The sequence below is a fragment of the Caretta caretta genome, chromosome 14 (assembly GCF_965140235.1).
Source record: "Caretta caretta isolate rCarCar2 chromosome 14, rCarCar1.hap1, whole genome shotgun sequence".
Taxonomy (NCBI): Eukaryota; Metazoa; Chordata; order Testudines; family Cheloniidae; genus Caretta; species Caretta caretta.
Window position 1 is genome coordinate 2,283,435 of NC_134219.1, and position 17,059 is coordinate 2,300,493.

At 55.5% G+C, this 17,059-nt stretch overlaps 1 protein-coding gene across 3 annotated transcripts; it reads left to right on the plus strand.

The window, feature by feature from the left end:
• Positions 1-244: 244 nt before the first annotated feature.
• On the plus strand, positions 245-16,607 carry ENDOV (endonuclease V). Of its 3 annotated transcripts, XM_048818889.2 has the most exons (9): positions 245-496; positions 2,375-2,546; positions 3,621-3,755; positions 4,297-4,336; positions 4,716-4,828; positions 5,215-5,283; positions 6,024-6,152; positions 14,973-15,049; positions 16,254-16,607. In XM_048818889.2, exons 1-9 carry the CDS (start codon positions 441-443, stop codon positions 16,279-16,281), a joined length of 819 nt encoding a protein of 272 aa, XP_048674846.2. In that variant the 5' UTR covers positions 245-440; the 3' UTR covers positions 16,282-16,607. The 3 variants fall into 3 exon arrangements, with proteins under 3 accessions (XP_048674846.2, XP_048674847.2, XP_074975268.1); XM_048818890.2 differs by lacking the exon at positions 5,215-5,283; XM_075119167.1 differs by lacking the exon at positions 16,254-16,607 and having other exon boundaries at positions 6,024-6,120; positions 14,973-15,054.
• The last annotated feature ends 452 nt before the right edge of the window (positions 16,608-17,059 follow it).

Genomic DNA, 17,059 nt, shown 5'->3' on the forward strand with positions numbered 1-17,059 from the left:
CTGCCTGGCAGCCCCTGCGCCTAGGAGCCGGACATGCTGGCCGCTTCCAGGAGCTGCCCGAGCTAAGCGCCGCCGGGCCAGAGCCTGCACCCCTGAACCCCCTCCTGCCCCCAGAGCCTGCCCCCCAACCCCTGCCCTGCCCCGCCCCAGCCCCTGAAAGTGAGGGAGGGTGGGGGAGCGCAGCTGGAGTGAGAGGGCGGGGCCTCGCAGAAGGGGCGGGGCCTCAGAGAAGGGGCGGGGCGAGGGTGTTTGGGTCGCTGGGATTAGCCAGTTGGCAGCCCTCGGCCGACTTGCCCCCTCCCCCCGCGCTGAAGGCACGAACAGCTCCCGGGAGCCCGGCCCGCGCCGGGGCCCCTAGGAACCCATCGGCTCCGCTCCGCGTCCCCGGGGGGCCGGACAGCGGCAACCCCGCCGGAAGCGGCTCGCCCGGAAGCGGCGCCATGGCGCACAGCGAGACGGAGCCGCCGGAGGAGGAGACCCTGCGCCGCTGGGAACGGTAATGGGAGGGGAGCGCGGCGCGGGCGTGTGAGGGGCCCCGTAGGACGACCCGTACTTCCGGCTGCGGGGCATGCTGGGACGTGTAGTCTCGTCGCGCCGAGCGGCGAAAGCGTTGTGCGCATGCGTCATACTGTGGCGTCAGGGGCGGGCTTCTCTGGGGACCTCCCCTTCCCAGACAGACAGAACCAAACCCCTTTGCTCTGCCCCGCCCCTTCTCCGAGGCCCCGCCCCTGCTCACTCCCCCCCCCCTCCATCCTCCCGCTCACGCCCCCATTTTCACCGGGCTGAGGCAGGGGGCTGGGGTGGGGCAGGGGGTGCAGGCTCGGGGATGGGAGCGGGAATGAGGGATTTGGGGAGCAAGAGGTGGCTCCGGACTGGAGCTGAGGGGTTCGAAGTGTGGGAGGGGGCTCAGGGCTGGGAGGGGGTTTGGGGTGCAGGCTCCGGGCGGCACTTACTTCAGGGGGCTCCCAGAAGCGGCCAGCATGTCCCTGCGGCTCCTAGGCGCTGGGGCAACCAGGGAGGTTCCACATGCTGCCCTTGCCCCCGCCCCTGCAGCTCCCATTGGCTGTGGTCCCTGGCCAATGGGAGCAGCGGAGCCGGTGCTTGGGGTGGGGGCAGTGCGCGGCGCCTCCCTGCCCACCCTTGTGCCTAGGGGCCGCAGTGACATGCTGGATGCTTCCAGGAACCGCGCGGAGCCAGGGCAGGCAGGGAGCCTGCCCTAGCCCCGCTGTGCCTCCAACTGGACTTTTAACGGCCCAGTCAGCAGTGCTGACTGGAGCCACCTTTTCGAGCAGGCTTCCCGGTCGAAAACCGGACACTTGGCAACCCTTGATTCCATTGGGATGGGGCATGGGATGAGGTGGCAAAGCCTGGCCCTTTTAGGCCATGTCGGGCTGTGGTCCCTGGTGTCACTCAAAGGTGGGTCCCCAGTTCTACGAGTTGCCCTGACCTGGTGGCAGCAGTGGGGACCATCTCCACATCTCTCCCTTCCCGAAGGGCAGGCACTGTTTGTCCCAGTGGCTCTTGGACATGACAGCTGTTCTGCTTCCTGATTAAGGTGACCAGATAGCAAATGTGAAAAATCGGGACAGGGGGTTGGGGGTAGTAGTTGCTTATATAGGAAAAAGTCCCAAATATCGGGACTGTCCCTATAAAATTGGGACATCTGGTCACCCAATTCCTGATGCTCTTTGGGGCTCTCCCCTGTTCCCCCTGTTATTGTGTTGTTGTCAGGAGAGAGTGACTCTGTCTCCTCTGTGCCACAGGCAGTGTAGTCACTCCTCTGGGCTCAGACGGGGCTTCGTGCCCTTCGTCCCCTTCAGGTTTGTGGACACTAACTGAGCTTGGTCAGGGTCTGCCTTAGTATTGAGGTGAGGTAACTCCTTGGCCTCATGTAGTAGGTCTCTGCAGAGATCTGGATCCGGCCAGCTTGTCGGCTTTGACTGTTTCATCCCTTCCCATCCATGCAATGAAAAGCCCCTGTTCTGGCACAGGATCTCAAATGCGTTGCAGTCAGCCCTCATGAACCCTGCTGCGAAACACGGGGTTCTTATCACCTCCATTTTCCAACTGCAGAAACCGAAGCACACAGGTTTGCCAAGGTCACTCAGAAGCACTGACAAATCTGAGACTAGAACCTCGGAGTCCTGATGTTCTGCTTCAGTAACTAGACCACACTGCCCCAAGGAATATGCTGTCCACCTGCCAACCCACCATGTGCCTAACCCAGCAGAGTCTTGTTTAATGGAAACGTGCTGAAATAAACACAATTTTGCATGATGCCCGTACCTGCCTGCTTCTCCTGTCATTTCAATTTGTTGTGTATGGAGTTGGGAATAAAAAGACACTATTTTTGCCTGTGGTTATCTTTCCTTAGGAAGCAGGCCCAGCTAAAGGCGAATGTGATTGAGGAGGACACTGAGGAGTGGCAGAAAGATTCCACCTTTGCAGGACTGGAGAGAGTGGGAGGGGTGGACCTCTCATATGCCAAAGGGAACAACACAATCGCTTGCGCTTCCCTGGTGGTTCTCAGCTACCCAGATCTTGAGGTAATGGCCCTTGAACGGTCTCATGGTTGGGATACCTGTAAAGGCTTTGTAGAAAACCAGCCTACCCCAAAGGGCATCATGGACTGTATCTCAGCGTCACAAGGCTCTAGCCAAGTATCTGACCCACATGTTCACCAAGAAAAGGCTTTCTGCAGAGAGCATGGGTGAGAAGAAGAAAGTGATGGTCTCTGGTATTACCTAGCAAAATTAATTTGGAAATATGTAGTTTGGTCATGGAGTTACAGAGAACTTCTAGATGCCCAGGGAGATGGTTCCAGTGTATGGCAATTGTTCAGGAGTAGGTCAGAGATGATGATATTGAAAAGAAATAGCTCATAAACTGGCTTTGAAGATTTTGATTGAATTAGATAAATGTTGGAAATGATCAGTTTCACCCTCTACCCAGAAACAAACTGCAGAAAGGCCATTGTTATTCAACATTTACCAGGAGAGCAAGTTAAAACAATGTAGCATTCCTAGACAGATGGTGCCTTCCTTGTCAGATCCCTCTGGCAATCAATTAATATGAGATGTGATTTACAATGGCACTTCCAAATCTGTTGTGAATCTCCCACATTCTGCAGTCATTAAACTTTGAATTAATAAAGATTTATCAGAGTTTATGTAGAGATTTCAACTAATGTAAAAAGTTGACAGTGATCTCCCCCTGTTGAACACTCAAATGGGGCCAAAGCATCCCTAGCCGTTGGCAAAGTCCCTGCACTCAAGCAGAGTAGGGTAGACTAGGGTATATCTGGTCATTTTCCATCATCTGCCCATTACTTCTCTCCACCCATCACCCCTATGCTCACCCTGAGGGGACCAGTTGGTGGGAGCTAATGTGCAGCATTTGTGTTTAACTTTGTGGGAGCGGCCCAGCAGGGTTAGGGGAGAGTATTGAAGCAAGAGAGAGAGAATATAAATACTGGAAAAGAAATATCTGAGCCGGTCAGGGTTAAACCAGTGATTGCCTGGGTTCCTGGGGTCAGTACACTGATCCTAGTGTCTGCTGTGTTAAGTTGCCCCTTGCAGACATGAGTCTATGTTCTCAGCACAGTCCTTGTTTTGTCCCAGGTGCTATATGAGGACTGTCAGATGGTAACCGTGAGCGCCCCCTACGTGGCAGGATACTTAGCTTTTCGAGAGGCCCCTTTCCTGGTGGAAGCTGCTCAGAGACTTCAGGAGCGAGAGCCTGGGCTCAGGCCTCAGGTGCAGCATGTTCCTTTCTCTCACTGGGAGATGTCCCTGGGGTGCTGGATGGACCTGAAAAGGAATCTTCCCTCGAGGTTGCGCTGGCCAGCACCTCGGCAGCAGGCAGGGCAGGGCAGCATACACCCTAACACAGCCTTGTGTCTGTTTCGCTGTCTCTAGGGGGATGGGGAAACCAAGCCAATGGCCAGCCAGACTTCACCTTGTCTGTGAACAGGGAAGGGAAGACACTGGGATGACTCCCATCCTTTCTTTAGCACTACTGGGGCGCCGGGCACTCGGCCTGCAATAGATTTCTATTTCAGCTCCCTACTCCCGGGGGTGGTCATCAAAAGGGGCATGAAAGAGAGAGCGAAGCAGGCAGGGGTGGGGAGAACCTGGGTAAAGGAGCTGTAGGGGTGGGGCAAAGGATTGAAATGGAGCCTTCTCCTTCCTCACGGAGCTGGCCTCACTCGCCACTTGTTCAGGGCGGAGGTGTGTTCACTCAGCTAGCGCGTTCCATGGTGCTTGGTAACTAACACGTCACCTGGGGCTCTTCCAGGTGCTGCTCGTAGATGGGAATGGCGTGCTCCATCACAGAGGTATGAGAGAGCTCTGCCCCCTGATGGGGACCCCCAGGCCCTAGGAGAGAGCACTTCCCCGCAACGGGGACCCCGCAGGCTCCAGGAGAGAGTGCTGCCCCCCTGACAGGGACCCCCAGGCTCCAGGAGAGAGTGCTGCCCCCCCCAACGGGGACCCCCAGGCTCCATGAGAGAACACTGTTCCCCCCGACAGGGACCCCCAGGCTCCAGGAGAGAGTGCTGCCCCCCTGACAGGGACCCCCAGGCTCCAGGAGAGAGCGCTGCCCCCCGACGGGGACCCTGGGCTGTTCCCTCTGATGAGGATCACCAGAACAGGATGGAGAACCCCACTGCTGGCCCCTTCCTGTTTCCTTTGACCATCTCTTGGTTTCTTCGGCAGGGTTTGGGGTGGCCTGCCACCTGGGGGTGCTGACGGGCCTGCCCTGTATTGGTGTGGCCAAAAATCTCCTGCAGGTTGATGGCCTGGCCAAGGATGAGCTGCACAAGGAGCAGGTAAGGCCAGCACAAGCATCCCTCCCTCCTGTGCCAGTGCGGGGAATGGAGTAAGAGCCTGGGTGAATGGGAACTCTTAGCGACCCCCCTCCTGGCCTCTCCCGCCACGGGGAGCTGGGGAGCCACATGCTGGCTGGCAAGGGGCAGCTCCCGGTTTCTCCGTCCCAGCCTTTCCCAGCAGGAAGTGCTGGCTGCACTGTGGGCACTCCATGCTGGCGCTAAGTAGAGGCCAAAGCAAAGGTGGCTGCAGTGATCACTCTGTTTCCCCGCAAAACAAGCCTGTTCAGACACAGAAGGGAAGTTCTGGAGGAGGCTCTCCCAACCCCTCCTGGGACTGATGCATTGGAGCTCTAACCAGCTGGCCCTTGGGTGCTTGCTTGGTTTAGATCCGCGACCTGCAGATGGGAGGAGCCATGTTCCCTCTGAGGGGCACCTCGGGGAGAGTCCTGGGCATGGTAAGTCATGGGGAGTCTGCTTTGCGTGTTGGTCATGGATGGGCCTTCTCCATGCTCCCTAGCCTGGCTCAGATGGGAAGGAGGGAGGGGACAAAGTATAGTGCAGCTCTCTGCAGCCCAGTAACAATAAGCCAGGAGGGCAGGATCTGAGCAGAGCAGAGCTAAGGCTCCCCTCCCATTCCTTTCAGCGCAAGCACTCTCAGAAAGGCGTGGGATCCCCTCCTGGGATGCATGGCCTCTTTCTCATATGTGACAGTGGAATGTGAGATGCCATGTCCTGGTCTAGCTGCCCGTGTCCTGCACCATTACAGCAAAGGGGCAAAGCACAGGCAGGAGTTTTTTCTGTGGCAGGTCTCCAGATTGTGAGACAGGAACCCCTACAACTTGGTGGAAAAGGCAGCTTGGGAAATGGTGGGGCTAGCTGTGTCCCCACTCAGAACTGGCAGGTGTCAGCTGCCTCCTTCGCATGGATATATTTCAGTTCACTCCAGGTTCCACTGAGCAAGGTCCCTTGCTCTGAGCAGTGAAATATTGAGGGAGGGGAGCACAAGGAGCCCTAGGAGACAGACCCTCCCTGTGATGCTCTCAAGCAGAGAGGAGAAGTAAAGCCCTGGGCTCCGAAGTGTCTGACACCCCCCAGCTCTCCCAAGTGTCCCCATGTGCGTGTGCAATCACTGACGTCTTGTGTTTGTTTTAAACAAGCCCCAAATCTCTGATCTGTCCGGTTTCCAACCCTCCAGGCCCTGCGCAGCTACAACAAGAGCACGAAGCCCATCTATGTCTCCGTAGGCCACAGGACGTGCCTGGAGTCGGCAGTGCGCCTGGTCCAGTCCTGCTGTAGGTACCGGATCCCAGAGCCCATCCGACAGGTGCGAAGGCAGGGGCAGCTAGGGGATGGGGATCCAAGCCTGTCATGGGAGACGTGGCCTGTTAGATAGCAAAGGGGTGACAGGCAGCTGTGAATTACTGGGCTGCGACAGCATGTCGGAGCTCAGCTGGCCTCCCTTCCCCAAGAGCAGCTCCTGAGCCTGCTGGGCCGTCCCCTCCAGCTACGGGCTACAGCCAGTCCTGGCAGTTCTGATCTACCTGTCTTAAACACGAGGAACAAACTGCTCCTTCCCGGTTTCTTTGTCCTCCTGACCTGTCCCTGATCCAGCCTGGTGGGGCTCTCTGCTCCTCTCTGCAGGCTGGCTCTGGGGTTAATAATGCAGAGGAGCTGGAGGTGCAGTTTTCCCAGAATGTGGAGCCGAACACAGACTGCAGTGTTCATCCTCTGGGCTATGGGGTATGCCGCACTCCGCAACAAGCTGCAGGCTGCCGGTTCCAGATGTAGCCTGTAAGTGGCAGCACTAGATCGCATTCAGTGCCTCTTGCTGCCAGCAATTTTATAATTAAATCACAGCAGGGCTGGAGAAATGAGTCTCAAGAAGTGTGAAGCGCTGGAATTTCTACCGGCCAAGAGCTTCCTTCTCCTCAGGATCACCCTGCCATTGGCAGTTCAGGCAGGCTGCCCTGCTCTGCATTTGGGGAGCAGAGTCTGTTCTATGTCCCCGTTGTAACATCACCCTGGAACAGGGAGTGTTCCGACTGCTACACCTCGGCCTTCATCACGTGTCTGCCAGCCCTGGCTCTGCTGCCTCTCTGAGCAGTATTGAGAAGGCTCCGACCAAGGCCAGACACACAGGCGCTGCAGACAGAAGCTGTTCACTGGCTTTGTGATATTTTCTGAAAATTGAACCATGTGACACTGTTAGTTGTGGAGTGACCAGCAAACCTCAAAGCAAAACTGCCCATTGGCACCTCCAGACCAGAGCTGATCATGGCGTTTCTGGGCCCATATCCCACCTCCTGACAGACTGGAGCAGTCTTACAGGTCGTCTAGTCCCGTAGCTCACTGCCGGTGGCCAGCACCCGATGCTTCAGGAGACAGCCTTTCATAGTTGCACTGTGTGGCACTTGGGGGCGTGTTAGGAGGGAAGGGGAAAAGCCTTCCCCAGTGGAAACATGCCCGTTTTTCTTTTGGAAATCATTTTGACCCAGGTGCCCTACTCATCACAGATGCTTTCTGTCACCTTCAGTCCCATTCCCCTGCCTCTTCGAGACTGGCCAGCAAGACTCCTCCAGCTGCTGCAGCTAACCTGGGGCATTAGTTAAAGGGACAAAATTGATTTCCTGGTGACTCCTTCCGGGGAAAGATTTGAGAACTATCTCCAAGGATTAGAAGGGTGTGAACCCAAGGAGGGAGGGGAATTATTCAGCGCTGGGATTCTTGGACTTTTCCATAGTACAGGTCATATCTTCATGGAGAGTGTGTCATAGAGGCTTATATGGACCTCACCAGCTCGCCAATTCACTATCTCATGGAACCTGCCCCGCATCACTCAGCCTCCCTGGGGTTATGACAACAATCACCTACAGGAAACAAGAACTTGAGTCACAAAGGATGTAACTTCTTTTGATGTGATTTAGTGGCTGGAGGCGAGGTAGTGGAGCCAGCACCAGGCACCAGCTAGGTCTCCACAGATGCTGTAGCTGTTCCCTGGAGCAGCTTTTGGGAGCCTCTGGTTTGGGTGGTCTAGGGAGGAGGAACGGGATAAAACTGAGCAAAAGCTGAAAATTCAGCAACATTGGGCAATCCTTTTGCTGAGATCTAGCTGACTATAGAACAGGGATTAGCGTGTGGTAGGGCTGAAAGCTAGAGCCCTTTGAGTTAAAGCTGGGCTGAGTAAAGCACTAGAAAATAGAGTTAAGGGGTCCTTCCTGCACTAAGTGACTTGTCGGCCTTTTCTCTGTGGTATTTCTCTGTGGTGAGCCTGCAGGGCGTTGAGGATATGTGAAAGGGGAATGTCCTACAGCAGGTTTTGCCTGGGTAGTGCCTTGTGATCACAGCTTTTCTGATGCCCAAGGTGAAGCTTCAGGGTTATCAGCCCTTGAAGCTTTCCCTGGTTCTGAAGGTTCTGGTAGTTTCAAACAAGTGCAGCTCACAGCTGAGCTCAGCTCTTCCGTTCCCTTCTTCGCTGGGCCATGGTGCAGTCTTACATGACAGCAGTGGCTGTGTAGCTGCTGTGGGGACATAAACCTGCCCCCCTGCTGGAGGCACAGCTGGCCCCATCCTGCACTGGGGTACATGTGGCTAAGTTGTATGAAGTGGGCGCCAGACATCATCTTGGCCATGAACGTGGTCGCATTTGTATTTGGAACAAGAGGTGGCTTTGCTGACTGGGGACGTGTGTCTCAGATGCAGCAAGTGTTGTGAACTTTCAGAGGAAGCCGAGGGAAATTCATTGTCTGCTACAATAAATATTTATATCCCGCTTGGACCTCATTCCGTGAGTAAATACGAGGCCGAGGCATGAGAACTCCGTGTGCGGAGAGGGAGCACTCTGTCTCGTCTGGCAGGCTCATGAATATTTGAGGTTCCCCTGCGGAGGTTTGATCCCAGCCAGAGGGACCTCCCAGGTGCAACCCAAACAAAGGAACCCAGGTGAACATAAACCAGCCTCCCATTGCCACAGGCAAAACACTCTACCTACAGCTACTGGTGACATGACACTGAATCTTCCTGAGCTGCCCCTGGTGTCCCGAATAAGAGCTCCTCTTGACCTGTCTGTGGGTGCAAGAATTCCAAGCCTGTCCAGATTCCAAACTACACATGCACGGGGTATGGAGTGGAGCCTTTTAGCATATGAGCTCCCTGCCTTTGACTCCCAGGGATGGAACAGAACCTGCACTGGAATAGGCTCTGTTACCTCTGCAGTCTTGCCTTTCTGCTTTGCTGCCCATCAGACTCCTGCTCACTACTTGACCCTTTTCACTCCAGCTGGCAGCTTGCCCAGCAGGTTCCTGCTGGGTCAGGAGCTGCCGGCAGAGCAATCTGTGGGGTAATGCTGGCCCGCCACAAAGCGGCAAAGAAACGAGTCTGAATTGGTGCCCCTAGGTGCTGCACTTTCAAGCCACTGCACCTGTGCTGTTAAACTCTCCTCCATCAAGGAACTGGAACACAAGCTATCAGCCCTGCCCTGCCTGTTACATGTTCCTGCTATCCAGCAGGGATTGCCAACTGAGGGCCAGAACCCCCTACTCCCTGAGACCTGACCCTCCTTCCCCCTCCACCAGCTTGCTGTGCCCACATGTGCCACTGGTGCCCATTCACAAAATAGACAAGGTAGAAACTCCAGACCCCTAATGCCAGCACTAGTCCCCTCCGAAAATAGAAGGGATTATTACAGCACAATGATCCATCTTATTGATTAGCCTCTGGGTTAATAAGCTGGGTTAAGCTGTCTCTCAGCATAGCATTAGGAGTGAGCGCTGGCAAGTAACTTGCTGCCTAATCAAGCCTTAGCTGTGTTATTAGGCGAACTTGGTTTGGGGCTTTTTCCTCCTGCAGAAGAACAGTAAGGGAATCAGGCTTTTGCTACTTGGGCTCCCAGTAGGCATTCTGTCGAGCAGTCTGTTTCCCTTGTTATGAAATTCATCGCGTAATGTCTTATCCTGAAGAGTGATCAGAGTTATTTGTCAGCTGAGATATGAAACTGTCCAATCACAAAAAGAGGAAAATATTCCTCCAAACAAACTGCTCCTTATGTAACTGTATTTCATTGTCTGGCATGTGGAGTTGGTGAGTGGCTCTTAAGCAGCATCTCCGGCACAGAACTCATAGGGAGGCGTGAAGAGAGCTAGTGGGGAGTTTGGTGCGGGAATGTTCACAAACAGCACAAACATGTGAGTTACATCCAGGGCAGCCGTTGAGAGTTTTATTAATCCATCCTGGCCTTGTACGTTTGTTTAGTTCCCTTCAGCTGGAAGGAGCCCAAACTGTTTCAGAGTGGGGGTGGTATCATGAAGCCATCTCTGGAGTGAAGCACAGCAGCTGTTCGGAGCTACCACTGTGCAGTGAGGTTTTTAAGGGAGGAAGTGAAGAATGACTTTCCCAAGTGAAGCTTTGGGGAGAGTTTAGCCCAGCACTCCCACCGTTACGTTGTTGAGGTGGCTATGGCTCCTTTAATGACCACAGAGGGCTGTCTCTCACTGGAAAGATGGCCCCTTGCGCCACACCAGGCCACTGGTTCCGCGGTGACTCTGACCTGCACCAGTGCTGAGTCACCAGCAGCACATGCTACAGCTCACTCTGTGTTCTTTGGAGGCCTCCAGCCAAGTACTGAGCAGGCCCTGTCCTGCCTAGCTGGAGATTTGACAAAGGTGTGTTTTCCTCTGTGAATCACACACCTGAGAACGAGCTGTACTCTGGGAAATGAAGCTATCTGACTAAGAGTTTGTTTCCACCAGAATTGTTCCTAAAGGATTTCACATGGCACATGGAGGACCCTTGGTTCATGACCACTTCTAGGCATCTTCCAATGGCTTGATGGAGATCACTGAGTCAATGTCTGTAGCTTTGGGCTTTTCCCCATGGAATGTTGAATGCCTGATTTAAATAACAGAGTTGTTGGCCTGTGCTCTGACTCTGGGGCTTTGGTAGCGCAGGAGGGAACTGTGTGTCTGAGAACCCTAAGGAAAAAGAGAATAAAGGTGTCTAGCCTGTTTGGTGAAGAGGGCGGCTGCTTGCAGGTAGCAAAGGGCCAGCTGATTGTCTCAGTGTTCTGTGCAGGGAGGTGCAGGCAGGATGGTTGTGTCCGTTAGAACAGTCCCTATGAGAACACAGGCAGGGGCGACTGGCCTTCTGATCCCCACCCCCTTGTAGAGCCCACCTTGTCATCTGTGCGTCTTTGCCTGAGATGTTCCCATGAAAAAACTCCTGAAACACACCAAGTTAGTGGCTCCTGCACTGTCCTGCTGTCTCTGGTGGGCACTGAGTGGCATTTCTCCTCCGGTGGGGCAAGTGGGCGATTTCCTGTTTGCTTTCCCTGATTCAGAATGGCTCTCTCCAGGGTAGTGGCCCTGGAGGGGAAGGGGCAGTCATGCTGGCAATGCAGAGTGGGTTTGAGAGAGGGGGCTGAGGCAGACATGGGCACGGAGACCATTCCGGGGATGGGGGGGGGCGAAGCAGCAGGGAGGGGGGAAGCCATGTGAGCCTGTGGTCCAGCCCACTCTGCCATCCCAGCGAGAGCCCTCCCGCCCCCACGCAGCCCAAAGTGTACATTGAAAAGACAAGCGCAAAGGTCTTCCGGCAGCCTCTGTTCTCAGCCTGGGAGCGGCTTCCCCAGCCAACTCAGCCCTGCGTCGTCCTGGCTGGCCGATGCAACTGGCTCAGGTGTGGGCTGGTGTGTGACCTCGCCCTGCAGCCCAGAGCTGGGGAGGGAGACTCATTCCCAGAACTAGCCTAGCTCTCAGTGGGACACGGAACCTTTTGCCCGTAGGTCACCAGTTCAAATCCAGCCCCAGGCAAGTCGTTCCCAGCTGTTAGCTGGCTGGTGTGCAGCGCCTTGCTGGGTCTCAGCCCCCTTCCCAATGGACAGGTGTCTGCAACCCTATAGCCACCGCCACTGCTGGCACCAGTGGGGCCCTGGTCTCACTCTCAGCCGTGGGGCCCAAGACTGAAACAGCCAGGGAGACCAAATGACCCTCTTGTCCCTGGACGGGGCTCCCTCCTGCTGAGGCCGAGGCTGCTGGAGGGACAGTGTGAGTAAAGTTTGCCCTGCTGCTGCAGCCGCCCTGGGCATGGCTAGAGGGATGGGTGTGGCCATGTCTACCATGGCTGGGGGGACAGTGCGTGCGTGGACGGCTGCGATGTGGGAGCAAGTGACACTTCTGCCATAGCCCAGCTCTGCTACCCCTTCGTGATGCTCCTCCCAGGAGCAGAGTGGGAATGTTCCCAGCACGGCTGGCTCACATGGTAGCTATCCTCATGCTGGGAGCGGCAGGTGGGGAGGGAGCTCAGAGTCCAGTGTCTATAGACAGCGAACGCCTCCACCCGGGGCGTCCCTGACCCAGCAGCTCTCACTGCCACTCCAGGAAAAAGCAATTAAAACGCCCCAGCACTTCCTTCCCCGCCTGCCTGTTTCCAGTGCAAGGAGGGAGCTGCTAGACACACGGCCGGGTGCTGGCAGGGCAAAATTGCCACAGGGCCTTTGTGCTGCTGGTCAGACAGACGTGGCTCCCAGCGGCTTCCTGTGGGCAGAGGGGCACTGGTCCTTCCAAGCTTCCTTCCCTCTGTGGCCGGGCCCAATGGCTGTAGCAAGGGGGTTGCAGTGAGGGCTGCGGCTCGAAGGTGCAGCTACTGTCCAGGCCAGCACTAGCTGTTCAGGCCAGGCTAAGGCAGCGGTGTCAGACCTCCCTGGTGTTTCAGGGAGCAGCCCCCCAAAAGAGCTTTCTCGCCCTCCCCCACTCCCTGCACCTGGCATCACTAAATACCCGTCTCTGTGGGGAGGGAGACTGGTTTGCTCTCTCAAGGACTCTACCCTGCCCTTGGGGTTCTGACAGGTCTTTTCTGTCTCCTGTGTGTGTGCCCCAATAGGACGAGACAGTTCAGATGGAGCTCATGCTGGGTCTGAGGCCTGGGGCTGTGCAAAGCATCACTCTTTCCTGCAGTTCCATTTGGAGGGGGCTTTGCACCCCCATCAAGGAGGTTCTTATGGACAGAGGGAGAAGCCAGTTAGGCTGCTCTAGGCATGAAGGAGTGTACTACACCTTGAAGGGACAGGTTGGAGCTTATGGCTAAGAGGGAGAGTACGGGGGGTCATACTGAAAGGTGAACTGTCAGGCTGGAGAAAGGTTATTAGTGGAGTTCCTCAAGGATCAGTCTTGGGACCAACCTTATTTAACATTTTCATTCATGACCTTGGCACAAAATGTGAGTGTGTGCTAATAAAATTCGCGGATGACACAAAGTTGGGAGGTATTGCCAATATGGAGGAGGACCGGAATATCGTACGAGAAGATTTGAATAACCTTGTAAACTGGAGTGTAGAAATGGGATGAAATCTAATAGTGCAAAGTGCAAGGTCATGCACTTAGGGACTAACAATAAGAATTTTTGCTGTAAGCTGGGGATGGATCAGTTGGAAGCCACAGAGGAGGAGAAAGACCTGAGCGTATTGATCTTGAGCTGGAGTCCAGGCTCTAGGACCCTGTGAGGTGAGATGGTCCCAGAGCTCAGGCTCTGCGCCCAGAAGTCTACATTGCAATTAAACCACCCTGCGAGCCCAAGTTAGCTGCACGGGCCAGCCGTGGGTGTCTGATTGCAGTGTAGACATACCCTATGAGTCTGAGACAGCCTGGGGTGTAACCAGAGGCCCTGCCCTAGGGCTGGGCTATATTAACAGGAACAGGAAGCCGAGCAAGAGAGAGGGGAGCAGAAGCCTGCAGCTGCAGTGGGTGGGCGGGCATTGTTTCATCAAGCAGACCAGCCTAACGAGAGCCTTTGTCCTGAGGTGAGGGCCTTATGGACTGTGAATTGAAGCCTTGTTAAAAGGGGATATGCTTGTTTGTTAGGTGCGTTGCTCTCGCCTTGCCCGAGGCTGCTAAAGCAAACCCATTGCTGCCCCAGTTGGGACCCTGAAGGTGGGGCACCCCTGCAGCACTGCAAGGGGGAGTACAAGGACTGCCCACCCCTCCACACCGTGGGTGGGGCTGCTGAGCCTTTTGCTGGAATTTTGGGTCCCACCCCCACTCTTCCTCTTCTCCCAAGGTGCAATCCAGTCTCTGCTTCCAGGTGTCCTGCCGAGGGGGAGCGTGCAGTGCTGCTCTGCTTCTCCATGGGCTGGGTGCACGGGGCAGCTGGGAAATAACTTGGGTCGCTTCCCCTTCACCTCAGCAATTGCCAGGGGTCTGGATTCACTCGGCAGGTCAGCGTCCACCTCCTGCTTTGCCCCTGGCCGCCGTAAGTCCAGACTGGCCTGTCATGTCCCTGCACCACATCTGAGGGCGTCAGAGCCGAGGAGGAGCTGGGGTAGATGCCCGTCGGGTGAGGGATGGGTATGGTATGAGCTGTGCAGAGGCTCACAGGTTGCCGTGGGGGTAGGGGAGATATGTGAATTGTATTTCTATTGGACATCCCAGCCACTCAGGTCTCTTAGAGGCCTCTGGCAGAGGCCAGCTGAACTCACCAGAGCTCCTGGACTGTGCATCGAGAGCTGGAGGGATTTGATGGGGATTTGCTCTCCCAGCTGAGCTGTCTGGCTGTTACCCCTGTGCTTTGTTGCCGTTGCCCCCCATCCTCAGCGCTTGGGAGAGGGCCAGGGCAGAGCTGGCCCTTGGCACTGAATGGTGTGCACCCGCTGCCCACTCTATGCCTTGCTGCCTTCCGTTGTGGTAAATGCAGAAATGGGGAGCTGGGCTTTAGGAAATCTCATTTCTGCTTCCACAGTGAACCGCGCTGCAGCTAAGGCTGCCTGGGCTCAGACCCTTCTCCTCCATTTTGGGTCTTTGTCTTCTCAGCCCAGGTGCAGTTGAGGCAGAGGGACTGAATGGAGCGGGATAAGGTCAGGGAGGCGGGGGGGGGGGTGGTCCCTACTTGTGCGAGAGCCCTACCCGGGACTGCCAGCCGTATGCTGTAGATAGCTTGGGGGGGGGAGAGGGCTGAGCCTTCACGCCCCTCTCACTTGCAGAGGGGGTGAATGCTGCACACGGACAGCGCACCAGGGCCCTGCGGAGTGACTCCCCCTCCTGGCCTGTGCAGCTGCCTGAGAGCATCTGCCTGGCACAGTTCGTTAGAGAGCGGCGGGCGTGGGGCGGTCTGACCAATCAAGTCTTGAGTCTTCGCTAATCCATCTCCTCCCCAATTCCAGGCTGACATCAGATCCAGAGAGTACATCCGGAAGCACCTGTCCTCCCCACTGGGGGGCACGTCTCCTGGGCCAGGGAGGTAGGTGTGTGGGCGGCCTAAGCAACCGCACGTCCAGAGGGGATCTGCTCATGTAATGCTCTTGGGTAATGGCATTAAAGGGACAGTCGGGGTAACAAGGTAGGATAAAGGGCTGCAGGGCGCATGCTGCCCCCGCGGAGCAGGAGATTTCCAACGGGCACCGTCTGTGCTGCACCATGTGTTCCCGCCGAAGGTGCAGCGTCCTGGGCTGACTGGACCACGAGACTGTGGCAGGTCACTGGGGATTTTGTCTGTTTCCGGTGTACATGATAAGCAAAGTGAACGGTCCCCGGGTGTGATGTGAGGGTGGACAGAAATACCCTTCGAGGAGCTCGCCTCTGGGCCTTAATGAATAAAGAAAGGGCCAGGCCACCTCATTCTTTTGTAAAGTAGGGCTGGATTCTGCCCTGGTATATTGATGTAAATCCAGAGAAACCCCTCTGATGTCCGGAATAAGTGAGAGCAGAACTCTGCTCTAAACCGTTCTCTTTATATCAACCCCCTGCCCTGCCGGGCCCTTTGTATTTAGAGATAGAGGCAACATTCTCAGCGCAGTTTCTGGCAGCTCATAGCCGGATTCTCTCAGTGCTACAGTCACCTGCGCAAATAAGGGGCTGGAGAGATCCAGGACAATAAAAATGCATGGAGATTAGCCTGGTTAGTGAGGGGCAAATTGCTCCCAGGTCTCCCAGGCTGATCTGCTCTCGAGGGGATCATAAGGACCAGGACACAGCTGGGTGTGGTGTGGAGGCTGGTGCTGGTTCATGTGACACTCTGATACTGCTGATGGGGGGAGGCGATGTTCAGATCCTGCAGGAACATCTCTACCTGTGCACCACAGCCTGCTCCACTGCCCTGCTCTTGTTCTGCCTGGCATCTCCACACAGCTCTGCAACGCACCGTACCGGCCCTGCCTTCTAATCCAAGCCCAAGATCCCCATCCCCATGGCTTGGCTGCTGCCCCTCAATCCCGATTTGCAGCACTTTCCTGCTGGGCCAGTCCTGGGCAGATGCTGACAGTCCCAGCAAATGCATGCACCGAGTTGAGACCCCAAACTCATGGCATGAGATATCAGCACCAGTGTCTGAAGATGGTGCCCCAGAGCTCCTGTATCTCTCGTTCCAGTTCCCAGAGTAGCAGGGAGTTACCTAGGATGGTTTGGCTTTTTTTACTCTTTGTGACCTTTCCTTGTTCTTGATCAAGGAAGGAAGAAGCTGAGCCCAAGCATTAATTTGGCACCAGGAAGACACTGTCCAGCCCCAGTGTGAACTTGAGCCTTCCACCCCCTCTGGGATCAGAGCTCCAAGACCTCCTTTCCAGCAAGCCTCTACAGGGCACCGTGACTAACCGTCCACGCCAGGAACTCAGGGTAATTCATGGGGTGAAAAGCCAGGATGACCAGAGAGAAACCAGGAGACTGTGTCCCCCTGGGCTCTGGTAATGGGGCAGGAGCCCCAGTCTTTAATGGTTTGTAAATTCTAGAGAATATTTTATATTCCAATTTTGAAAACACACTCTGTAAAAATAAATTCTCACCAGCTCTCGTACACTAACAAAGCAGTGTTTGAGTCAAGAGAGAGATTATTTGCTGCAAGATTATTCACTTGGGGGGGGGGGGTTATTAACAAACAATGAGTTAAAAACAGCATGAAGCTCCCAGTTTGACACTGGCCTCTTGCCATCCCTTTAGTGACAGTCTCATGGGCTCGCCGCTCCCCATCCTCCTTTTACCCTTTCCTTCCCCCTCCTCCAGTCTGTGCGATTGCTGTCACTTCACACATCTCAGGGGAACAGAAGCCCAATAACTAGCTCCTGCTAGTCCTGACAGACGGGCAGAGGACTCTGTGTTTTGGGTGGGCGTGTAAATCGCAAGGGAGGTGCGGGAGCCAACAATCTGCTGCATGGTCTGGAGGAGGGGAGCCGCTAGGCTCTAACACCTGAATTTGGATCCCTGGGAAGCAAACAGGCTCCCTGGTACACAGGTCAAGCAGGTCTCAATGGCTGCTGCC